General features: G+C 38.1%; 1 protein-coding gene across 1 annotated transcript in view; it reads left to right on the top strand.

The window, feature by feature from the left end:
- MAN1A1 (mannosidase alpha class 1A member 1) overlaps nucleotides 1–26,668 on the top strand; it is a 182,686-nt gene that overhangs the window by 138,718 nt on the left and 17,300 nt on the right. Inside the window, exons 7-8 of the mRNA XM_030809626.1 lie at nucleotides 19,236–19,359; nucleotides 22,807–22,900. Coding sequence (XP_030665486.1) covers nucleotides 19,236–19,359; nucleotides 22,807–22,900 — 218 coding nt within the window. The remainder of the gene's footprint in view (nucleotides 1–19,235; nucleotides 19,360–22,806; nucleotides 22,901–26,668) is intronic.

Below are 26,668 nucleotides of genomic sequence, written 5' to 3'. Positions count from 1 at the left end.
TACCATACAATTCATCCACTTAAAGGGTACAATTCAGTAGTTTTGAGTATATTCACAGAGTTGTGCAACCATCAGCACAACAAATTTCCCTTCCCTTTTGAATAACAAAATGAGAGTACCAGATGGATCCCGGTGGCAAGGTCAGGAAGGAGAGAGATTATGGGGCAAGGAGAAGAGAGATTCTGCCACCAGAGAAGCTGTATTTTTCTCCTCCTCACTCCCAAACTCTGCCCAGGATTTCAGCTGTGATTATATAAATAACATTTTAAAGGCAATTTTGTGCATTTTTCAAACTGTAGAAAACTAGTCGTGGTGAAGAAGTTTCTCTGTGCTAATGTGAAAATGAAATCAAGATCATTTTGTGTTGTCGTTGTTTTGTAAAGATGAAAGGTGGACCGGGCATAGTGGCTAATGCCTGTAATCCCAGCACTTTGGGAGGCTTTGGCAGGAGGATCTCTTGAGCTCAGGAGTTTGAGACCAGCCTGGACAACATAGCAAGACCTTGTCTCTACAAAAACTTAAAAAATTAGCCAGCCATGGTGGCATATGCCTGTAGTCCCAGCTACTTGGGAGGCTGAGGTAGGAGGATCGCTTGAGCCCAAGAGGTCAAGGCTACAGTGAGCCATGACCACAACACTGCAGTCCAGCCTGGGCAACAGGACAAGATCCTGTCTCAAAAAAAAAAAAAAAAATCCTTTAAAAAAAAAAAGATGAAAGATACTATAAAATAATAACAACAACCAAAATAAAAAACACTTCAGGGTGTTTATTAGCTAAAAAGTATTATCTGTAATACGTTTTATATTAGCCAAAAGTATAATATTTATCTTATGCTAACAGTACTGTAGCAAAAATGAACTCTGGAAAATATGGCTTTTCACATTTTGAAGTCAGTTGGGGAAGTTTGAATATGGACAACACTAGGTCATTTGAGGAAATTATTGTTCTTTGTAATGTTCTTTGTTGCCATATGGTGTTGTGGTCGTAAAGGAGGATTTCTCTACTTTTTGGAGATGCATAGTAAAATATTTAGTGAATTGATACCTGTGACTTCTTCAAAATAATTTCCCAGAAGTATATTAATATGGAAAAGGAATATTATGCTTATATATAGATAGGTGAAGCCACTACAACAAAATAATTATTAATATTTGTTAAATCTAAGTGGTGGGTATATGAGTAAATTTAAGTGTTTATTTCACTCTTGCTGTTACTTTTTTATGTATTTGACATTTTTCATTAAAAATAAAGTTTTGGAAAATAGGTCTCTGAGGCCGGGCGCAGTGGCTTACACCTGTAATCTCAGCACTTTGCAAGGCCAAGGTGGGTAGATTACTTGAGGTCAGGAGTTTGAGACCAGCCTGGCCAACATGGTGAAACCCTGTCTCTACTAAAAATACAAAAATTACCTGTATTTTTTTGTATCGGGGAGGCTACAGCATGAGAATTGCTTGAATCCAGGAGGCGGAGGTTGCAGTGAGCCAAGATTGTGCCACTGCAATCCAGCCTGGGTGACAGAAATGAGACTCTGTCTCGAAAAAAAAAAAAAGAAAAGAAAATGGGTCTCTGAATATTCTAGACACAAAACAACAATATGATCTTAATGGTATGTTTAGTTTGCTAGTATTAGGTAACATGAGGAAGATATCTATTCATATTTGTCAGTGTATGCAAAAATTATCTTTAAAATGCGATTGAAGAAACAAGTAACAGTGGTTATCTGTGGAAAGGGAATAGGAAAAGTGTGGATGGGGCAGGAATTGGAAGTAAAATTTGTGATTACTTTTTTATGCTTTTTAATATTTTGAAACATTTTATTATCTAATAAAAATTACATATTGAAAGAGAAAGAGAATATTGTCATTAAAGATTGGAGCCTAAAAAAATAGAAAAATTTATTTTATGCTCAGAAATTTTTTCAGATAATGCTAAAGCACTGGGCTTGTAACTGTTGCTGACCTGCTGATAATACATTTAGAATTTGCTTCAGGGGTATTAAAAAATTGGACTTCTTTTTCTTTGTTACATGTCAGCATTGTTTTTCTTTTATTGTCTTTTTATAACATGTTTTCACTGGGGACTTTTAAAGAAAAAAGTATATTATGAGTCAGTTTTGTACATATTGGTTTTTTTTAATGCCGTGTTGTTTCAAATAAATATAGATTGGTGATATCTCAATTTTCAGTGCTAATAAATTTCCTTTGCTCTCCTCGGCTCAGGAAATTGGCTAATTTAACTGCTAACCTATATAGAAGTATTCATATGAAAAATGACATCCTGTAGTATCTGAAAAAAGCAGAGCACACATTGTTAAACTAGTCAGACCTGGTGTGGAAACCCACCCACCCCTGCCACTTAATAACTGGAGCAAGTCACTTAACCTTGTAGAGTCCCAGTTTCCTGTGCTAAACAGTAATATCCTACCACCTACGAGGTTATTGTGGTGATTAATTGAATTACATAAACAACTCTTACTTGTAGTGTCCTCATTTAAACAAGGTGCCTGTTTATTTTTTTAATGTGGATTACCAATAAGTATGAAGGACTAGAAGTTTAACATTGGTTATATGCATTGCTTTATTTGTTTACAGGTCATTCTAAAGAGAAGGAGACTTAAACCATTTTACATATAAAAGGATACTACATGAAAGTAATGTTTAATTAAATTAAAATTTAATCAATGTATCTTTAAACTCACCAAGTAAAGTAAATTCCTGTGTTATCAGATGTTTACCTCTTGGAATTAAGCTTTAAATTTTCTATTGCATTTGACCAGTGGGTTCACTGGTGATTGGATCAGCACCTCCAAATATCATGATGTCCTTTACAAACCTTATATATTGTCCATAGTGAAGTAGTTGTCATAATGAACAAGTTTTGGCAGAAGAAAGATTTCTGTGGTAGTCTTTTGAAAATCATTCTAAAATGAAGATTGTGGTGAAAGTCCTCTTATGAGGGGATAAAGAGAATAATTTTTACTGATTTCCTGTGCATGTGGATATTCAAAAGTGTATGGATTTTTTAAATGATGGTTGTATAAGAACTCATAGTTGATTACTTAGCCACCTGCAAGATATTCCTTTGAGAAAAAAAAAAATCACCAGACAAGATTTTCCTAGCTTTTCTTACTAAGTTGTATAATGTGTCATTGATGTCTGTGGCTGTCTCTTACTATTAGAAATATTTTTATTATCTGTTTCTAGAAGACTTATGACATGTAAGAGCTTTCTTAAAATGCTACATATTTGGTAGTTGTGTAGCAATTATATTGCTTTAAGAAAGTTGGCTGTTAACAGTAGCAATTTGTTACACTTTTAAATTTTGGGAATACCTTACATTGTTTCATTACTATTTGTGTTACAATTCTATCTCCAAGTGAACATTTGGTGATTTTTTTTTTTGAGTAGATATCTAAAATTGAAGGGAAAAAAAACAAAAACAGATTTCTTTTGGTTAGCTAAATGTCAGTTGCTTAATCCAAAAAGATAAAAATGTTTTGCTGGACTAATCCCTATAGTTTCAAAGCATTTTCATGTGTATTATTCCGTTTGATCCCACTAAAACTCTATAAGGTGGGGTAGGCAAGTGTTACTTTGTTTTATAGATCAGGAAATTGCTGCCAAAGAGTTGAAGGGACATGCCCAGGATAACACCTGAAAATTCTCTAAGTGCATATATGCTGCTTAATGATTATCTGACCCATTCCCTAATTTACCTTTAGTCTCTCTATTGTCAAAACTCCTCTGGATAAAATGTTCTCTATTGTTTAAATGCAATGATTTTCCCTTCTCTTTATGGAGAAATATTGATGAAAACACTAAATCTCTATAAAGAAAAAATAAATCAGTGAAATTTTGCAGTAAGATGGGAAAAGAGAAAGAAATGCTAAAGTGAAAATTAACTTCAGAATACAGTAAGTCCTCACTTAATGTCATCAGTAGGTTCTTTGAAACTGCAGCTTTAAGCAAAATGACATATAACCAAACCAGTTTTACCCTTGGCTAATTGTTATAAACAAGGGTTAAGTTTCTACGGCACATTCATGGTCACAAAAACATCACCAAACTTCTAAAGATCAAAGCACTTCTAATATTAAACATTGAAGTAAATGTGAGCTATACTTAACATTTAAGAAAGATTAATTAAAAGAAAACAGATAATTATTTACCCAGTTATTCCAGTTCAAGGTCTCTGGTTGCCAGAGCCTACCTTGGCAGCTCAGGGTGCCAGGTGTGAACCAGCCCTGGCCAGGACGCCATCCCAGTGCAGGGTGCATTCATACATACATATTCATTCATTCATTCAGACTAGGACCATGTAGACATGCCAGTTCACCTAACATGCCAGCTTTGAGATGTGGGAGAAAAGCTGGAGTACTCAAAACCCATGCAGACATGAGACAACTTGCAAACTCTGTACAGACAGTGGCCCCAGCCCGGAATCAAGTATTTTTTTTTTAATCAATGTTATAAGTAAAGGACATTTAATGAAAAGACCTTATTTGAGGATCTTCAGTGGTTTAATATTCGATAGCGATAATTAGCTAAGATATTGAACAGGTAAGCCTAATACAATGTGTTATCTGATGTGAAAAACAAAAATATTTATAGTTTAAAGCAGTAAACTTTACATACTGTATATACTACTATAACTTTCTCTCCTGAACCTAATTAGGAAAAAATAAGTTATTGTACAGATTTTCAGGGTCTTTTAAACATAATCTTAGGTGAGAGGAGAAGGCTTTCTAAACAGGGTACAGAACCCAGAACACATACGGGGAAAAATTGAAAATTTTTATCAAATAAAAATTAGTATAACCCAAAACGTGACTAAAATCGAAAGACAACAAATCAAGAAAAAAAATTGCAAAACATAGGATGGATAAAAGGCAAATTTTCTTAATGTATAAAAAGCTCTTTCTAAAACCATTAGGATGACTACTGGTGGCTAATGTGGCATGATTGTAGAATTTTTAAAAATTAGGAGATGTCTACCTGTTTGTCAATAGAGGATTGGTTAAATGAAATGTGATTCTTCACTTATGGAATGTAACTATGCAGCTGTTAAAAATTATCCTAGAAAAGTGTCTATGATGAGCTACTACTAATTGAAACAGGCATGTTGCTAAGTAATGTATACAATGTAATCCTATTTATCAGAAAAACAACGAATTCCCTTTCTAGATATCCATATATGTGTGTGCATGTGGATGGATAACATTGGTGAACTAGGATTGGCAGGTTGGAGGCGCAGGAGGAATTGCAGTGGGGTAGGGATACAGTGTTAGATTTTTCTCTATCATCTTTATATTGTTTCACTCGTTACAATGAGTATGCATTACTTGTGTAATTTTTTTAAATTATAAAGCATAATAGAAGTGAAAGGGAGTGACACTCAATATGTAAATGAGACATTCATAAACAGGTGTACTTCTCAGAAAAAGAATTCCATTTGCTGCCGAGCACAGTGGCTCATGCCTTTGGGAGGCCGAGGCAGACAGATCACAATGTCAGGAGATCGAGACCGTCCTGGCCAACATGGTGAAACCGTGTTTCTACTAAAATACAAAAAATTAGCCAGGTGTGGTGGTGCATGCCTGTAGTCTCAGCTACTCAGGAGGCTAAGGCAGGGGAATTGCTTGAACCTGGGAGGGGGAGATTGCAGTGAGCCGAAATTGGGCCACTGCACTCCAGCCTGGCGACAGAGCAATACTCCATTTAAAAAAAAAAAAAAAAATTCAATTTGCCATTCAACACTGGAAGCTTATCATTAAATAAATGCAAGTTAAAGCAGCATTAAGGTGATATTTTTAACCTAAAAGATTGACCAAGTTTTAAAAGTTTGATAAATGCCCAATTAGTGAGCAACTATACCATTCTCATGCCCATTAAGAGGGAATGTTGGCCAGGCGCTGTGGCTCACGCCTGTAATCCCAGCACTTTGGGAGGCCAAGGTGGGTGGATCACGAGGTCAGGAGATCCAGACCATCCTGGCTAACATGGTGAAACTCCGTCTCTACTAAAAAATACCAAACATTAGCCGGGCGTGGTGGCGGGTGCCTGTAGTCCCAGCTACTCAGGAGGCTGAGGCAGGAGAATGACGTGAACCCAGGAGGTGGAGTTTGCAGTGAGCCGAGATCACGCCACTGCACTCCAGCCTGGGCGACAGAGCGAGACTCCGTCTCAAAAAAAAAACAAAAAAAAAGGGAATGTGTATTAGGACATACTCTTTGGAAGGTAATTGGGTAATGTTTATCAAATTTTAAATACATACTGTATGACTTGGAATTAGACTTGTAGGATTTTATCCTGGAGACCTATCAATGCATGTGCAACATTGTTTATCATAGCAAAACTTGAAGCAAAAGAAAAATGTTGAATAAGTAACTACCGTACATCCACAGAATACTGTGCAGCTGTAATGAGGTAGAGCACCAGGATACTTCCTGTTTTCAGCAAACACAGTATACAACAACATGTATGGTATACTTCTATTTATTTATTTATTTTTTTGTTAGGTTTTTTTTTATTATTTTGTCTCTTCATTACATGACCGTGCACTAGGAAATTTTGGAAGAGATTTCATTACATCGTTGACATTTACTCTGAGAAATGACAGTGGGATCTGGAGTATGTGGCAGATTCGTTTCTATTACATAATCTTTTCAATTTTTCACCATATGTATGTTATTTTTATACTTTTTAATGATTTCAGGAAAGCCATTGCAGAAAAAAATGTTCCTCAAATTAAACAAGTTGATCTTTATAAATAACTAAAAAAGGAAAATTAAAATGCTTGAATTTGGCTTTTTCCTTGTAATTGTGGGTAATAGTTATTATAGCAAACTCTGAAAAGAGAACGCATGCTTGTCTTTACCACACCTGCTCCTACTTCACTCTTCCCCATCTTAAATGCTGTCAGTACTTGCCCAGCTGCTAGAGCTAGCAAGCTAGAAGTCATCTTTGATCCTGTCTTCCCTCATCCCCAAATCCAATTCTTCCTGACAACTCTTACCTCCCGAACATCGCTCCAGTTCCTCCACGTCAGTCCATCTCTACTATCAGCACCCAGACCAGGCCACCAACCGTCTGCCTCTTGCCTGTACAGTCATTTGCTTGCTTGCCTCCACTCTTCCTTTTATGTAACCTGTTCTTCCCACAGTATCCAGAGTGAGCTTTAGAAATGTGAATCAGACTTTATCATCCCGTTTAAAAGCCTGGAGTGCTTTTCCACTGCACATAGAATAAATCGAAACGCTTGATCTGGCCTAATGGCCCTGTGTAATCTGCCCCTGTATCAGCTCTCCAGAGGCCCTGGCACCGGAGTCCCCTTACTGACTGTCAGCTACACCAGCCAAGCTTCTGTTTTCACACTTTGCAGACTCATGCCTAACTTAGGACACTTGTAAGAGCCACTCCCAGGTCTTCACTGGCAGGTTCATTCGATCCTTTCTGGTCTCAGCTTGAAGATCTCTGCTTCTACATGTTCTTCACAACAAGCCAGTCTAAAGAAGCTTCTTATCAGACTCCACCACATCAACCTGTTTTATTTGCTATTTTGCACTTCACATTACAAGACAGTTTTACCATTTTTCACATTGGCATTCCACTGTTAACTGAAATAAGTAATCTTAAGTTCTAAGAATATCTGTTTTCCCCCGTGGGATCCAAGAAAACATTTTCATTTGAGTAAAGAGAAAAATAGCCCAAAAAATATTGTTATTATACTTAAATTGACATTCAAGGAAAAGGAAGGAACTCATCCCAACTGTAAGATACATTTTGTGCCAAGTGTAGACCCAATCTATAAACTGTGGAATCTTCCCACTGGCTCATTGCTTTATTTCTCAACAGTTCATTTCACACCAGATCTATCTGGAAAAGTCTGGTATTAGTCTAGTATAAACAGTCTGAAGTTCAGCCTCTCTCCTGCTGTTTCAGATTCATCTATCTCATAGGGACTCTTCTTACCACATTACCAATCTCTACCCCTAATGATTCCCTAGAAGTGAGAGTTTTGGGCCTAATTATTACATAAACTTTTCTGTATCCTTTGCCATTTACCTCATACTATTGCTTGATGCCATGTAAAGCCCGGATTCCATTAGCAGAACATAAAGAAGAAAGGTTTTTATTTTCTTTCTTGCTTTTCCTTAAAGATAAAATGAGAATGATTAGTATCTCTAATTTCTGGTTTTTTTTTTTTTCTTTTTATACTTTAAGTTTTAGGGTACATGTGCATAACGTGCAGGTTTGTTACATATGCATACATGTGCCATGTTGGTGTGCTGCACCCATTAACTCATCATTTAACATGAAGTATATCTCCTAATGCTATCCTTCCCCCCTACCCCCACCCCACAACAGGCCCCGGTGTGTGATGTTCCCCTTCCCGTGTCCATGTGTTCTCATTGTTCAATTCCCACCTATGAGTGTAGTATCTCTAATTTCAAAATGCTATTCTGAGATTTTTATTTTAGCATTTTATAATGCTTTCTAAAAAATACAGTTTCCAAAAGTTAACAGTTTTCTTGTAGCATTCATTTATCTGAGTATTTCCTTAAAGGCAAAATAATGATGGTAATTTGTTTCAAAATACTGTAGTGGGCCAAGTGTGGTAGTTCATGCCTGTAATCTCAGCACTGTGGGAGGCCAAGGCAGGCAGATCTCTTGAGCTCACAAGTTCGAGACCAGCCTGGGTAACATGGCGAAATCCCATCTATACCAAAAATACAAAAAATTAGCCAGCCATGGTGGTGTGCGCCTCAGGAGGCTGAGGTGGGAAGAGTGCTTGAGCCCAGGAAGAAGAGGCTGCAGTGAGCTGAGATCATGCCACTGCACTCCAACTTGGGTGACAGAGTGAGACCCTGTCTAAAAAAACAAAACAAAAATACAAAATACTATAGTGATGTTTTTTCTTTTTGCATTTTACAAACAATTTAAAAACTTCTTTTATAAACTGCAGTTATTTCTGTCAACACTGATGTATTTTGAATATTTCTTCTAGAAAATATGTAGTTTTACTATCAGCCAGTTACTTTGTTCTTTGAAACATTTTTTAATGTTAGTATCATTATTAGGAGGCTACCAGAAGTTCAGAACATGAAAAATAGCCCCATTTTGATTATTCTTACTTTATAAAAGTTTTTAGGGCTGGGCGCGGTGGCTCACACCTGGAATCTCAGCACTTTGGGAGGCTGAGGCAGGCAGATCACGAGGTCAGGAGTTCGAGACCAGCCTGGCCAAGATGGTGAAACCCCATCTCTACTGAAAATACAAAAATTAAGCCAAGTGTTGTGGTGCACACCTGTAATCACAGCTACTCAGGAGGCTGAGGAAGGAGAATTGCTTGAACCCAAGAGGCGGAGGTTGCAGTGAGCCAAGATCGTGCCACTGCACTCCAGCCTGGCTGACAGAGCAAGAATCCATCTAAAAAAAAAAAAAAATGTTTTTAGGAGTTTCATTACATTTGCAATATATTTATCCAATAATATAATCTTAATCACTGAAAATGTATAAACATGTAAATTAAAGGCAAACATAAATTGAAAGTATCAACACATGAAAATATTTTAACTTGAGTAATAAACCTTGTTTGTTTTCTATTTCATAGAAAATATAATGGATTACTGTGATATGTTAGAAATGGATTTGTCGCTGCCTTATAAATGCAGCAGTTATAAAATGGCATCTATTACATAACTATCTTTTTGAGGGAGTGGTGGTGGTAATAAGAGAAACAATTGTTTTTCTGCCTTTAGATCTGCATGAGAAGTTGAAACACAGAAGATGTCGCAAGGCAGCAAAGAGCTGATTATATGCAGATTGTCCTTTAACGCTGACTATGTTTTATATAAAGGTGTTTCTAAGGACCAAAACAGGGTACACATTGACTTCGTTGTAGTCGTTTATGTTCTGTTGAAAAGATTATCTATCTTTATTGCTGAGTTTTCCTCATTTTTTTATTCTTTATTGTCCTTTTTATTCTTTTGTCTTTTTCTTTTATCTTTATGTTTTTAAAATTTTAGATGCCAAAGTGTTTCATAACACAGCATCCAACAACCTCCAAACCATAAGTTGTCGGCAGAAAGAAGGAAAATGAGAATGAAGTAGTTTGGTAGCTTTATTCTTCAGCGTCTGTTTGACAGTAATCTCTGAATCTGTTTTTATCACAAGCTATGCGCACATTTTTATTTGTGCATTACTTCTTTCATAAAAAAAACAAAAGTAAGAAAAGCTACCATTTTAAATTATAAGATGGTTTAATTAACTGTCTGGTTTCTTTTGGTTGGGTAGACGCATTTAATTTGAAGAGAAATATCTAAACTTACCTCATGCAGCTTAAAAATTACACCCTAATTATTGATCCTGATTACCTAGACATCATCTGTTTTCCTAAACTCCCTTCATATTAATTCATCATTTGGGAATTTGAATACCATTTTCTCCCTGTGGGTTTCTTAATAGCATCCATTTTACTGATCCTGCCTTAAAACAGTTGATTACCCACTCTGAAGTGTAGTGATAATTAATGTATTAGGCATCAAGGAATGAATCCGTTCCACTTAATCCTAAGTAGTTTAACATCCGGAAAAGACCTACAGTAAGGATCTGCTGAAATGGGTAATAAGATATCAGTGTGTTTCATATACCAGTCAGATGAAATTCAGTTTATTTTATAGAAGTTTAATTAGACCCTCTTGATCTTGGCTAAGTAATGCCCAGAGGAGGAACATAAATGGTTTTCCAAAAACTGTTTTTCCTCTACTCAGCTGTCAGAACAAAATTTAATTGAGTTGCAATTGAGACCCCAATCCTCCAACATTTCAGGGTAGAACATCTTGGTCATCAGAAATAACCTGAGCATATTTCCTAGGGTGTTTGGTGTTTGGATGGCACAGTAACGGGCATAGAGTAAGCACTCAGTAAATTATGCCTGACTGACTGGCTCAGTCTTAAGTTGCTGAGTTTGGCAAGATGCATCCCCGAAGTGCTACTTTTTAACCTGTTGAACAGAATCACTTAATATTGGCCTTTATGCCTCAGAATTTCTGCCAAAAACTACCATTACTTTTGGTATCATTGATAGTGAACTGTTCTTTCCAATAGTAATTGCTCTGGTGCTTCAGCTGGGCCCTGAGACTAATGGTGCCAGACTTGTAGCTTTCATAGGCCAGGTAAAAATTTTCCTAATTATTGAGAGACTGGCCTTAGGTTACCAATGTTTTTATTTCATTTAAAAAGTATACCAAAAAAAACCTACTATTGGCTGGGCACAGTGGCTCACACCTGTAATCCCAGCACTTTGGGAGGCCGAGGCAAGCAGATCACGAGGTCAGGAGATCGAGACCATCCTGGCTAACACGGTGAAACCCTGTACCTGCTAAAAATACAAAAAATTAGCTAGGCGTGGTGGCGGGCACCTGTAATCCCAGCTACTCAGGAGACTGAGGCAGGAGAATTGCTTGAACCCAGAAGGTGGAGGTTGCAGTGAGCCAAGATCGCGCCACTGCACTCCAGCTTGGGCGACAGAGCGAGACTCCATCTCAAAAAAAAAAAAACAAAAAAAAAACCCTACTATTATTTCATTTAAAAAAAAAGATAGGCTTAACATCACAAAAATAGGAAGGACAGAGATTCAGAATAAGAGACAATCATTTAAATTGAATAAAATTTGAGCCTTCATAAGAAGTTACCACCCTGTCATTGTTTTCCTCATTTCACCTTTTCTTGACTCTTAGAAGTCACTTCAGACCATTGCAAATTTGTGATAGTAAATCATGGGATCAGCCTGGAAGAGGAAGTTTTCCTTAAATTGGCTGTAAGAGGGGCATGTATGTGGTGACACTCAATATGGGATTAGATTATCTAGATGTAAGTTTGGGGTGGGAGCCAATGACACAACCTCTTTGTTTTTGCTTTTCGGTTTTATTAAATTAAGCATGTATTGAACACTGCTGTTTCTTGGCACTGCTGTAGACTTTGGGATAAAACATGTGCGTGATGCACGGATCTCTGTTGCTGATGATCTTAGAAACTAGGAGAAGCGAGTAATACTGGCCACACTGGCTACAGTAAGAGACCATAGGACAGAATTTGGAGAGTTACTAAAAGCCTGAAGTCTGTACTGACTTCATGTGTCTTAAGCCATAGATGATCCACAGACCCATAGAATGAAAGAGATGGACAAACATAGCCAAATTTCACTATGGTGTTAGTGTCTTAAGTACTGTCTTGAAATGAAAATATGTATTTAACTCTTACAATGATGGGACAGTTGTATCTAAAATCAAAGTAAGGGGAAATTTTAAGAGATGTTTGGCAAACTAATTTCATATATTATTATTTCCGAAGATGGAATATACTATGCTTCTATTCCATCTTGAAGCTTATTAGAAAAATATCTTGATATAAATGATTGTGTGTAGATTTCCCCTCCCCAGTTTTAAAAGGACTCAATATGATGATTTACAACAGGTGGATGTGCAATATCCCAAGGGCTATAGAGGCTACCATATGAGGTGGGATATCATTGGCCCACACTGTAAAGAGAAATAGCTCTGTAAGTAGTGGATGTTTATGTCTCTAATACACATTCCCAAGTCCTTCCTCATTATCAGTTTAGATAATTAAACTAACATCTTCCAGCTGGAATCTTTGTAGACATTTTTGTCTGAAAATAAGTTAGCTTTAAAAAGAAACGATTCATAAACATGACAGGAATGGAAAAAAAAAGAAACTAGACACACCACTGAATGGTTTATAGTGGCAAAAATATAAAAATAAATTAGCTTTGGCCGGGCACGGTGGCTCACGCTTATAACCCCAGCACTTTGGGAGGCCGAGGCAGTTGGATCACGAGGTCAGGAGATCGAGACCACAGTGAAACCCTGCCTCTACTAAAAATACAAAAAATTAGCCGGGCATGGTGGCGGGCACCTGTAGTCCCAGCTACTCAGAGAGGCTGAGGCAGGAGAATGGCGTGAACCCAGGAGGCGGAGCTTGCAGTGAGCCGAGATTGCACCACTGCACTCCAGCCTGGGCGACAGAGCGAGACTCCGTCTCAATAAATAAATAAATAAATAAATAAAATAAATAAATAAATAAATAAATAAGCTTCAGTGTCCAGTGCTGCAGTGAGTTTAAATAAATCGGAATATATCCTTGGAAAATTTTTTTAAATAATGTATCTATTAGTCAGATAGTATGCACTCAACAGCAATAATGATGTACATTGATTGGCATGGAAAATGTTTGTGAAAAATGCAGTGTATATTTAAAGCAACATGTAGGACTGATTTTTTTTTAAGTGGTGTATATGCATGCCCATCTAAATACACCAAATTGCTTTTTCATCAGTTTTGCTCGCCTTTTTGGTGGTGTTCTCTGAAGCTATTGTTAGAATATCCCAACTTGCCCAGTAACTGGACAGAAACTGCACTCGACTTATCTGCAATTTGTTGACAGAAGTTAGCAAGGAGATCTTACCCAAAAGATACATGGGAGCGAGAAATATGGCATCTTTGAACCTCTCAGGAGCAGGTTATTTGTGGAATCAGAGAGTGCCTCTCGCCATCTTTGTCTTCATAACCCCCGTCTTCCTGCACAGCCCAAGATAGTCAGATGTAAGAACAGCAGTACTGAGAGTCAGAGTAAGCTAAATTGTTACATCTTCAGTTTCAGCTGTGTCTAAAACAACTACCTGTGATGAGATGGAGCAAGTTATGACTAATTTTAAACATTATCTTGGCCCTTAGTTAAAAAGTTGTGTGGAGATTTACCCTGCTGCTGTTTGAAAGCAGGAAGCTGGGGTTTATGGGTTAATTCAGTAAATAGCTGCCCTCTGTTAGCCACCTTTCCCCAGAGGGATAGTTATTGGGAAGTAGTCTTCCACAGTCAGAGTTTCTGCAAGCTGCGATAGAATCGTGGCTAGTCTTATAATGCCAGTCCCCTGGAATTGTTATTCCAGCTCTTAGTGAGGTCTTAAGAGTGTAAACTTGAAAGATCGGCACTGTGCAAACCTTTTCAGGAAGGACGCATTTGTAAGTGAAGCCGAAATTGCTTTATCTAAAAATCAATTCACTTTGAGAATACAGCTAAATGACACAATCATTGATGAAATTTCTGATTATTCTTTCCCAATCTGTGCTAAAATCCAAAAGGAATAATGTTGGATTATCTGCTCTTTTGAATTAAATATCCCTGTTTGCCATTCTATTTGCATACATGACTGAGGCTTTGCAATAATTGTATGGGATATGAGGGAGTCTTTTTCTTCCAAAAATTGGTAACTGTATAACCCCAAGGAGTCAGCTATATTCTGGACTATGAACTTGAATGAAGTTTCTTTACGGCTCAGAAATTATTCAAACCAGAATTCTCAAGAAAATTAATTTTGGTTCATTTCCCATTTTGCATAAAATAGCAAGCCATGAGGAAGAATAAATCGAAAGTCATAGCTAATCAAGACTTTATAACTATTTAATGCTTTGTTTATATATTCATCTGGCAATTTTTAGAGTTGCTTCAGTTCTATAAATTATCTGGTACATTTGATGATAATAGGTAGCCAAATATATGTGTTAATGATCCAAATTGTATCGGGACAGTCACTGTAACCTATACCTTTTTTTTTTTTTTTTTTTTGGAGACAGGGTCTTACTCTATCACTCTGGCTAGAGTGCAGTGGCAATCAGCTCACTGCAACCTCTGCCTCCCAGGCTCAAGTGATCCTCCTGCCTCCACTTCCCAAGTAGCTGGGACTACAGGTGCACGCCACCATGGCCAGCTAATTTTTGTATTTTTTGTAGAAATGGGGTCTCACCATGTTGCCCAGGCTGGTCTCGAACTCCTGGACCCAAGTGGGCTGGCTGCCTCAGCTTCCCAAAGTGCTGAGATTACCAGAATGATGCATCACACACAGCAACCTGTACCTTGAGTTCCCTTAAGATTATTTTGAAAGAATACACCATCAATCCAGAACAATCCTCTAACTAGTTGAATCATTACAGGCTCTAGGAAAAGAGTTAGCATCTCTCCCACAGGATTCAGATATGAATAGATTAGCACCATTAGTACTGCGGTTCCTTCCTCTGGCCCTATTAACCATTCCCAGGAGACAGGAGGAAAAGCACATAAAGCCCATTGCTATCAGAGCTCTGAGGTCTGTAAATAATTATGCCTTCTTGTTTTTGAGTAAAGTAGGATGAAGTATATTACCAGTTAATAAACTACATTCAAATTATAGCCTCCAAAGCAACAAAAGCATTCCACACTTTCAAAAGATCATAGTGACTCAATTCCTTTAAAGAGATGTTTCTAATTATAGTTGCCAAAATCTATTATTTTAGTCGGGATATATTTCTTTTTAAATATTTATTACCTTTATAGAATATGGAAAATTTAAAAATTGAAACATACACATTAAGTAATACTGCAATTTAAAATGGAAGAAGTAGGAATTGGAAGAAATAGAAAATAATTAGAGTGATGTAGAAGTTGGAAGTTCTGCTGCAGAATCCTTTGAACCAAACACTTGGCAGCTCCCCAGACCACATTTATTGCCTTTTTGTGTATATATTTCCACTGGCCAACTTGTCGTCTTGGCTTAAAATGTAGTCGTTGTAACAAGATTGGTAATATTTAAATATCTTTTCCTTTCATGCCTGTCTTATGGAACTAATGGTTTCTGAACACAAACTATTATTTTATCTTTAAAATATTTTTCTAAATATTATTAGTTTTTGTAAAATAGGCCAGATAAAGAACACCATAGCTGCCTTTAAAATACTGTCATAATGGAACTGAAGTTAGAGACATTTTAAATCTCCCACTGCCATAGATAAAATTCGTTTTTGGTCCAGCCTCACCTTTGGTAACCGGGAATGCCCGAGACACTGTGACCCCTCCACCAGACCAAGGGAGCTGAACTCTCTCTGGCCTCATTTCCCTTTGTCACCAACCCCCCCCATTTTAGTGTCAAATGCCCATGTCCATACATCATTTTAAACATTAAATCCTTACAAACACATAGATTCCTCGGTAGATTTATAGAATTTAAAAGACAAAAACGACTTTAGAAATCATTCAGTTCATCTCCCTCAATCTGTGAGTGACCAAAGCTTATATACTTGCTATGCAAGACAGGAGGCAGCCATTTCTCTGAGACACACACACACATGTCAGCTGTGGCGGCCTGTGGTAGATAGGTGTGTGCCCCATGTCCTCATCTAATGTCTATAGTTGTGCCATCTCTAATTTCTTGATCCCTTTCCCTGACTTATAAAGAGCCATTACAACTGTTGATCTCATAAGTAATCTTACTGAAATACATTAATTCTGCAGACTGAATGAATGGTAACCAAAGATGTCCTTTCATATGAACATACTTTATATTCTAAATCCTGTTTTCTTTCTATTAGCATAACATTTCCTCTGCTAGTGATTTTAATGTTCTTGCTTCCGTGGTTGAGGGTTGGGGGGGTGGTGACAGAAAAGAGTACCATTTTCCTTCTGATATGAATGTGTACAAAGAGGGAGGAAGGATAAATTTAACCCTTTTTAAATTAAAAGTTAAGAAATGTTTCTAAACATATTGAATGCTTTTCCAGTATATCTCTGGTTTTCTCTTGATTCACCACATTAATGGCAGAGAACAAATACATGGATACAAAGTAATTTGAGGTTTTGTTTAGTACATATATATTGCTTAACTTTCTCATCTGAGTGTGCTACCACATGCTCTAATCCCCAAACTTAAGCAGTCCCTGAAGATCTGGAAGGCGGGCTGGGCTTCCTCAACACTGTTCTCCTTCTTTTCCAGGATAAAGTCATCATCTCCTCTTACCCTGATATTGCCTTATGTCGCAGCTTTGTTTTTAACATTTCTCCAGACCACAGAAATTTCTAGTTTTGCTAAATAGGCTTATTGACGTTGGTCAGTGATGGAGTGATTAGAATAAAACATTGATATGTCATGACAACTAGTTAATGACCAATTACAATGTGCATTTGCCATATGTTAGTAAACTTTGAAAGTAGCTATTCGTCCTATTTGGATGATTGGAAATTCTTTTTTATAAGCCAACTATGAAAGTAAAACCTGACTCACATTCCCAGAGCCTAATAAATTTAAGGCATTTTGTAAAATAAATGAATATATTATTTTCAGATCTCTGTGTCTTATTTCTCTTTACTTTTTTTTTATTTTTTATTATTATACTTTAGGTTTTAGGGTACATGTGCACAATGTGCAGGTTTGTTACATATGTATCCATGTGCCGTGTTGTTTTGCTGCACCCATTAACTCGTCATTTAGCATTAGGTATATCTCCTAATGCTGTCCCTCCCCCCTCCCCCCACCCCACAACAGTCCCCCGAGTGTGATGTTCCCCTTCCTGTGTCCATGAGTTCTCATTGTTCAATTCCCACCTATGAGTGAGAACATGCGGTGTTTGGTTTTTTGTCCTTGGGATAGTTTACTGAGAATGATGTTTTCCAGTTTCATCCATGTCCCTACAAAGGACATGAACTCATCATTTTTTATGGCTGCATAGTATTCCATGGTGTATATGTGCCACATTCTCTTTACTTTTTCTTAGATGTACTGTATATCAGTGTTTTGGAGGAAACTCTAGGTTTTGCTGTAGAAGGGAGCAGGAAGTGAGAGTGAGGCGAGCCCAGGACTGCAAGCGCCAGTCATCCTCATGGTTTCTCTCTTCCTCAGCATTCCTCAGCAGCCTGGCAGCAGACACCAGGACAGGACTGAAAGGGTTTACCCAGAGCTGTGACTGATATATGGCAAAAAACAAAGTGGGGGTGGACACCAAGAGCAGCATTTTGATGGGGTCTACCTTAGAAAGAGAGGAAAGTGAGAATTCCACAAGCCGTTAAGACCTGGCTCCAGCCTATCCTTCCAGCCTTCTCTCCCACCAACCTCCCTTCCCTCCATTCTGCAGTGTAAGAGCTGCCTCTGGTTCCTGGCCAGCCCCACTGCTCGTGTGTTCTCCCTTGCCCAGATTCTCATCATTTTTTCCTCACCAACTCGTACTTATCCTTCAAGAATCAACTCAGGAGTCTCTTCCTTGAAGAAGTCTTCTGTGATCCATCCCCACCATGCTGGATTGTGTGTCCCAGCTTTAGATGCTCAGAGAACTCTTCACACATTTATCTCGGCATTCATCATATGTGATTAGAACTATTTATGCTTAGTTCTTGTTCTGTCATTGCACTATTAGGTCTTTGAGAAAAAGTGATTGATTATCATAACCGTGCTTGTAACCCAATGCCATGTATAGGCATGCACTAAATGTGCATCTAAACTAAAAGTGTGGGATTTTAGCTGTCAGAAAGGGAATTCATTAGGAGAATAACGAACTTTGTTCTTTTGAATTACCACATCTTTCTTGAAGTGTTAAGTGGCTCTCCAGAAATAAACTGTACCCAAGAGTACTGCCATGTCTCAGGAGTCACTTTATGTGTATTTGTATGTACGTATGTTTGTAACTTTTTTAAAAGGCCTAGTTTTTTTAAAAAAGCATTTCTCCAAGAAAGGCCATGAAGCAGTAATTTCTGAAGCTCATGGCTTTGACCTTTCCAGATTTTTATAACATAATTTTGTTGAGATTCTTGATCATAGGTTATATAGAGTACAGAATGAGTTAGCACCTTAGGTAATATGCTTAGAAAAAGATAAAATAGTGTGAAGATACATGTAAGAAAGAAAGTCTGGTAAATGCAGGAAGATTTGGAGAGGGATGAAGTGAGTGTATAATTAATGAATCTTTGAAATTTATCTTCTTTCCAAATAAAATTTTGTATAGAACGTGAATGTCCAAAATTCCTTGGACTCTCAGGCTGAAATTAAAATGTTGAAGAGCTTTATGTGGCATTTGGGCATGGTGGGAGTGTTTTGGTCAGATTTTCTTTTATATTCTACGTGGAATGGTGATACATCTATATAGCACCTGTACTTCCCAAAAGATTTGCCTGTTCACCAACAGCAAGTACTCAGCAGCTTTTTTCTAAATTAAGTCAACAGTAATTTTCAATTTGGAGATAGGAGTCAAACCCTAAAACTGGTAGCCAAAGAAGACAGTGCTTGGTTTTATAATATCTAGAGTGGACTATTAGCTAGGATGCCTTTTTTTAAAAGCTGTCTATTTCATGTCTACTATTTAGATCATGAAAAATGGAGTTAGTCTGACCCATAACTCTTCGATGTCATCTCTTCTTTAGTGGTATTGGAAGGAACTGGCCCTGGGCCTCTGGAGGCAGCAGTATTCTGGCAGAATTTGGAACCCTGCATTTGGAGTTTATGCACTTGAGCCATTTATCAGGAAACCCCATCTTTGCTGAAAAGGTGAGATTCTTCCATGTGCCTTGGCCTGCAAAGCAACACTTATGAGAAACAGTATCCTCTCTGAGAAGGTTTAGGAATTTTTGATGTGGAAATAATAACCAAATTTGTTATAGCTCTTTCTGAAGTTTTGCAACATGCAGCATTTCATTTAGCGAAACTGTAAACCTACAGCCTTTCCAGTGCACCACTCTAGCTCAGGATGTGAGGACACAGCTTCCACCTCTGGTTCCCTCTACCTTAAGTTAGTTACTTAACTCATCTGAAGTTTGTTTCCTTATCTAAAAATATTTAGTAATAAATGCACTACATGAGCCACCTATATGAAAGACAGACTGAAAGTGTTATACAAATGTGATGTTGCACCTGAATTGGTCCCTCGTTTTCCAAAAGCAAACCCATCAATATTTGGATAAATTCATGTTCCCCCCATCACTCTACTTTTATTTTCAACCTGCTTTTTGGCTTCCCTTTACAGTAAAATTCCTTGAAAGAGTCGTCTCTGTTGTCTACTTTTCAAGTCTCTTGAACCTGCTCCAGTAGGACTTTTCCCCCAGCCACACCTGTCGCAGTGACCAGTGAGCACAATAGTGCTAAAGCCACTTACCATTCTCCCCTTCATCTTCCTTGCCCTCTCAGCATTCGACACAGTCAGTCAGTTCTTCATTCCTGAGATACACTTTGCGCTTGGCATGTAATACTCTCCCAGTTTGTCTCCTCTTTTGCTGGATGCTCCTTCTGTCTTTTTTGTGTCCTCCTCAACACCCCACCCTCTAAATATTGAAAAGCCCTAGCACTCAATCCTGTGCCTCTTCTTTTTTATATTCACTCCCTACATTGTTGCATCCAGTCTCTGGGCTTTACATACCATCTCTATACTCTAGACTCCAAGTTTATTATTTCAGTCCCAACCTGTCCCCTGAACTCCAGACTCTATATCTGTTTATTAAACATCTCCACTAAGAGGCCCGATAGACAGGTCCCACTTAAAATGCCTCAGACTTAACGCCTAGACGTGCTTCTCCTGCAGTCTTTGCTATCTTGGTAAATGACATCTCACTGTACCCAGTGGTCTCCTCCTGGTTCTTGTTTTTGGTAAACCCCAGGCCCAGTCCACTAAAAAATCCTTTGGGTGTCTCACTGCCTCTACTGCTGTCCTGATCTGAGATCCATCAGGTCACCTGGTGTACTGTATGTACACCATACAGTAGCCACCTGACCACCACTTCCTCACTTACCCCCTCAGCCTTCCCATGACACTCAGAGTAAAATAGGCCCTTATTGTGGCCTGTGGGGCCTGGGTGACCTGGGCCCTGGCTCTCCTCTCCTCTGCCTGCTGACATTCTCCCCTTTGCCTCCTCACCTCTGGCCTCAGTAGCATTGCAAACCTGCCCTCTCCTCAGGGCCTTTGTACTTGCTCCTCTCTCTGTTCCGAGTGCTCTTCCTCCGCATTTCCACGTGGCCTACTCCCTCACTTCTTTAATATTCTGCTCAAACACCTCCGCCTCGCCGCGCCACTCTGACTAACATGGGATAGCTTCTCCACATCACCCTGTCCCGTTACTCTCAATCAGCTTGGGCTACCATAACAAAAATGCAGCCAGAAACAACCGAAATTTATTTCTTACAGTTCTGGAGGCTGGGAAATCCGAGATCAAACTGCCCATGAGAGGTAGGTTTCATTCTGAGCCTCTTCCCTGGGCTTGTAGATGACGAGCACTGTCCCAGTGTGTGTTCACATGATGTCTTCGTTGTGCTCTGAGGGAGAGAAGGAGTCACAGAGAGAGAGGGAGCTCTCGTGTCTCTTATGAGGGCACTAATCCCATTTAAGGCTCTACCGTCATAACCTAATTGCCATCTCCAAATAAATCTCCAAATACAATCACACTGGGAAGTAGGGTTTCAGCATATGAATTTAGGGGTACACAGTTCAATCCATAGCACCCTCTTATTTTTTTCCACAGTATTTATCATCTCCTGACATAGTATACAGTTAGGTGTTACTTAACAGTGTTTCAGTCAACAATGGACCACATATGTGACAGTGGTCCTGTAAGTTTATAATGGAGTTGAAAAAATTCCTATGGCCTTGTGACATGATAGTTGTCATAATGTCATAGTGCAATGCATTACTTACATGTTTGTGGTGGTGATGGCATAAACATACTCTACTGCCAGTCATATAAAAGTATAGCACATATAATTATGTACAGTACATAATATATGATAATTAAATGACTGCATTACTGATTTATGTACTACTATGGTTTTTATTGTTATTTTAGAATGTACCACTTTTTTTTTAAGTTAGCTGTAGAAGCAAGGTCCTTCAAGAGGTATTCCTCTTCAAGGCATTGTTATCACAGGAGTTGACAGCTCCGTGCGTGCTACTGCCCCTGAAAGACCTTCCAGTGGGATAAGATGTAGAAGTGGAAGACAGTGATATTGATGGTCCTGCTCTGTGGAGTCCTAAGCTAATGTGTATATGTGTCTTAGTTTTTAACAAAAAGTTTAAAAAGTTAAACAACTTTAAAAAGAAATTTTAAATAGAAAAAAGCCTATAAATAAGAATATGAAGAGAAAATATTTTGGTACAACTATACAAAGTGTGTTTTAAGCTAATGGTTATTACAAAAGAGTCAAAATTTTTTTTAATTAAAAAGCTTATAAAGTAAAATTACAGTAAACTAAGGTTAATTTATTATTGAAAGAAAAGTACTTTTATAAATGTATTAATAATGGCTAAGTGTACTATGTTTATAAAGTTTACAGTACTATACAGTAATGTCCCAGGCCTTCACATTCACTCATTACTCACTAACTCATCCCCTGCAACTTCCAGTCCTGCGAGTTTCCTTCATGATAAATGCCCTATACAAAGTGCCCTGTATTTATGTATAGGGTTATAAAATGTATAACCCTATAGAAAGGTATCATTTTTCATCTTTTATAGTGTATTTTTCTATGTTTAGATACACAAATACTTCAGTACAGTAACATACACTACACAGGTTTGTAACCTAGAAACAGTAGGCTGTGCCAACTACATTCGTGACAGTGTACTCTATGATGTTCGTACAACAGTTAAATTGCCTGTGTTTCCCAGCATGTATCCCTGTCATTAAGTGACACATGACTAGACTTATGTATTTATTTATCTATTTATTTATTTATTGTCTGTCCCATCCCACTAGGATGCACAATTCTAAGAGTGCGGTGACTTTGTTTATCCACTGGCCCCTTGTTCCTAGTATGGCATCTGGCTAATGGTAGATAACGAATCACTGTGACTATATTCACTTACTGCCATTATGTTTCTAATAATAAGCTAACAGCAATTATCTTTGTTCTAACTCTGCATAATTTAAGTCAACTTGTATGTTCAAGAAGAAGAATGGCATGAAAATTGTTTTTTAGATTTTCACAGTAACATTTTATTTTCTATTATAGGTAATGAATATTCGAACAGTACTGAACAAACTGGAAAAACCGCAAGGCCTTTATCCTAACTATCTGAATCCCAGTAGTGGACAGTGGGGTCAACGTAAGTCAGAAGATTTGCATTATTATAGCTCTTTTCGGTACTGTCCTCAGAGAGAGAGAGGAAGCACAAAAGCAGCACAGATTTTGTTGAGAAATGTTTAGAAAAGGAGAAAAGGGCATGGCTCCTTTAATAAACAGGCTTCTGTCATCAGATCGTGTTACCAGGAAACTGGATTGTGTATTTTTCATATATAACTCCAAGTGTGATGACATATAAGCACATTTAAAGCTATGAATCAGAAAGGGAAGATCTGGCCAGAGTAGTGTGGGGATGTTAACCTGTAACAAGTTGGTCATGTGGATAGAAAGAAAATTCATTCCTTTGTACTAATGACGATGAGGGTTTTATAGAGAGTAGGTAGACCATTCTGCTTCCTAACATTCTGTTTCTGCATGGCTATATAATGAGAGAGGAGCCTGAATTTTTAAGAGTTGGGAAATTGGAAGAGCAAATAGCCTGTTTTTCTCTTCTTAATTTTAAGCTGCCAGATATAAAGGTTTCTTGCCAGTAGAATTACCTTTAGGATGGGAGAAAGTATTGCACAAGGACTTTTGATCCTAGAAGCCTGCACTTAAGACTCTTCAGACGATTTTGAGCAGGGGCATAAAGATTCAGAGTAGTTGAAAGAAATGTTCTCAAGCTGATTTGGAAAAACAGTAGTAGATTAAATAGCTGAAAACAAGTGAGGAATATTGAGATACCCAACTGTGGCAAGAGTACACTGCCTTAAGATTTTACTCTAACTTGGGTTTTTTCTTTATATTTTAATATCATGTTCTTAGATACCTCACTATTACTTTAGAAGTACTTTTCTTTAAGAATAATTTAATAGGAAAGAATATGCTAAAATCCATATGCTAAAATATGTCTGTAGCTCTGGAAGGCCTAGCTGTTGAAACCTTAGGACTATAGTCAAGGTTACCACTTACCTAAGTGTGGTCGACAGATCACTGGAAGTCCTTGAGACCTCTGAGGAGGCCCACAAGGTCGAAACTATTTTTATTATAATACTAGTATAATAATATATAATATAATATCAAGACATATAATACATGTCTTAGTCATATTCACTAAGCCAGTACACAGTATCTTGCACTTAGTGGATGTTTACTTACTTAAATTTTGTGAATACATATGTGCTGTGTATCTCGTCTCTCTTTCTGCGTCTGCTTTTAATAGTGGTACTTTGAAAGACTTTCTGCCTTTTCTAATGTGTTGATATTTACACCTACAGTGTCAGGTGAAACTGCTGAAGCCTCACTGAGAACAAAGGCAAACAAACACCAAATAGTACGAATATTCATATTTTTTCTTTTTTTTTTCTTTTTTGTGGGACAGGGTCCCACTGTGTGTCACCCAGGCTGGAGTACAGTGGCATGATCTCAGCTCATTGCAACCTCACATTTAGAGCAGTTGAACATAAAAATACCATATTATGTTATTTCTAGAAGTAGGTTGATCCTTTCCTGCTGATAAAATCAGGCCTGCTCTCCCCCACATCCGCTAAGATGTTTACACAGGACTGTGTTGACAAACAGCCATCCAGGCCTGAAGGAAGCTTAGTGAGTGACATGCTAAATTAATGAGAAGACCTGTTTCTCTTCTACGTTCCTTTGTCTTGTTTTTTTTTTTTTCAAATGTGAAATTTTTATAGGCAGGAAATTTTAAAAATAGAAAACTAGCACTTTACCAAAATTAATTAAAACAAATGTATTCTTATGTAACACTTTTTTCTTTTTTTAAAAAAATCCCCAACTGCCCAAACTTGCTTCTTCCATCTATTAGAAAATCATAACCCAGGGGAAGGAAAACATCAAGCTGCTTCTGGCCATGGGTTTTCAGCTCTCATTGCTTTAACTCCAAATGACACGTCTGGATCCTGGCCATCATTTCCTATCACTTCATCGAGTCAGTGTTGTTTTGACAGTGCCAAACCATGATTTGCTTTTCCACGCATCGCTTGCATGTGTCTCCTACAATCACGTTGATAACAACAGAGCTTATTATTGATGAGTTCGTACTTAGTCTATTTAGTTTGTAAATTTCAGAGGTTTCTATGTTGATTTAGGAAACCATAAAGGTCACTTCAAGAATCAGACTTAGAATTTTTTAAATATATTTTTACACTAAAATTTAAACTATAATTCTACACTTTCTGCAATAAGAAAATCACATACTTAACTACTTTAAAACATAGCTCTTTGGCTTGAGTAGTTACAGCCCTTTATTAAGGTTGACATAGAAGAATTTTGCTTTGTTCGTCGATTATTTGTTGAGTACCTACCATGTGCAAGACACTGTCCAGGGGCTGCGGTGGACTGGGAAACATAGTAGGTCTGGTGTCTGCCCTCTTGGTTCACGATCTTGTGGAGGAGGCAGAAGAAAATCGTTACCACATTATGAAATTGCAGGTGATAAATGTGTGCTACCCAAAGGTGTGTGACAAGGGAACCTAGTGGGATTGTCAGAGAACACTCCTGTGAGGAAGTGCCATTTGATCCCAGATATGAAGTATGAGTAAGAACTACTAAAGAAGGGGAAGGGGGTCCTAGGGTCCATTTCAGGCAGAGAGAACAAGGCGTAGAAAAGCCCTGCCTGAGATGAGATGGAACCTGATGTTTTTGAGGAGCCAAAAGAAGGGGTATAGCAAGTGAGCAGAGAGCAAGTGAAGCAAGACTGAATGGCATAGACAAGATTGAGATCTTGCATGGCACCAAACACACAGGATTGAAAGGCTTCGAGTAAAGGGTGATCGCATTCATATATTAAGAGGGCTACTCTGACATTAATGTGGGGAATAGATTGAAGGGGCACTGTCATTAGAACTCTGGGCCAGGCGCAGTGACCCATGTCTGTAATCCCAGCACTTTTGGGAGGCTGAGGCAGGCAGATCATAAGGTCAGGAATTCAAAACCAGCCTGGCCAAAATGGCGAAACTGTGTCTCTACTAAAAATACAAAAATTAGCCAGGTGTGGTGGCGGGCTCCTGTAATCCCAGATACTCGGGAGGCTGAGGCAGAAGAATCGCTTGAACCTGGGAAGTGGAGGTTGCCGTGAGCCAAGATCGCGCCATTGCACTCCAGCCTGGTGACAGAGCAAGACTCCGTCTCAACAAAAAAAAAAAAAAAAAAAAAAAAAAATGAAGATACCTATCCTACAGTTGTGAGATTGTTGATAATACATGTAGTGGATCTGGCATGATAAATGGCAGTGAAGGTGGACTGTAGGAATGGAGTATTAGGAGGAAAAACTTCTTCTTCTGCCCCATATCCTTTTTGACTGCCCCTGTCCCATAGGTATTTGACCCTTCAGATTCATAGCACTAGAAAATTTATCAAATAATAATAGGCTGAGCACAGTGATTCATACCTGTAATCCCTCTTCTGTGAGAGGCCCAGGTGGGAAGATCGCTTGAGGCCAGGAGTTGTAGATCAGCTGAAGCAACATAGCAAGATGCCGTCTCTACAAAAAATTTTAAAATGAGCCTGGCGTGGTGATGCGTGCCTGTAGTCCCAGCCACTTGGGAAGCTGAAGCAGGAGGATCACTTGAGCTCAGGAGTTCGAGGTTATAGTGAGCTATTATCGTGCCTCTGCACTCCAGCCTGGGTGACAGAGTGAGTTTAGAAATAATAATAATGGCAAGAACCTGAGGAGCTTCTTGTTTTACTTATTACAAACCACTTGTTAAAAAAGATTTGCTAATACTCATAGCTTTGCCAGAATTTTATATTATTCAGAACTAAAGCAAATAAAAATGTATTTAAATAT

Source organism: Nomascus leucogenys, chromosome 3 (assembly GCF_006542625.1).
Source record: "Nomascus leucogenys isolate Asia chromosome 3, Asia_NLE_v1, whole genome shotgun sequence".
NCBI lineage: Eukaryota > Metazoa > Chordata > Mammalia > Primates > Hylobatidae > Nomascus > Nomascus leucogenys.
The sequence above is the reverse complement of the archived record's forward strand: the minus strand, read 5'-3'. Positions and strand labels throughout refer to the sequence as shown.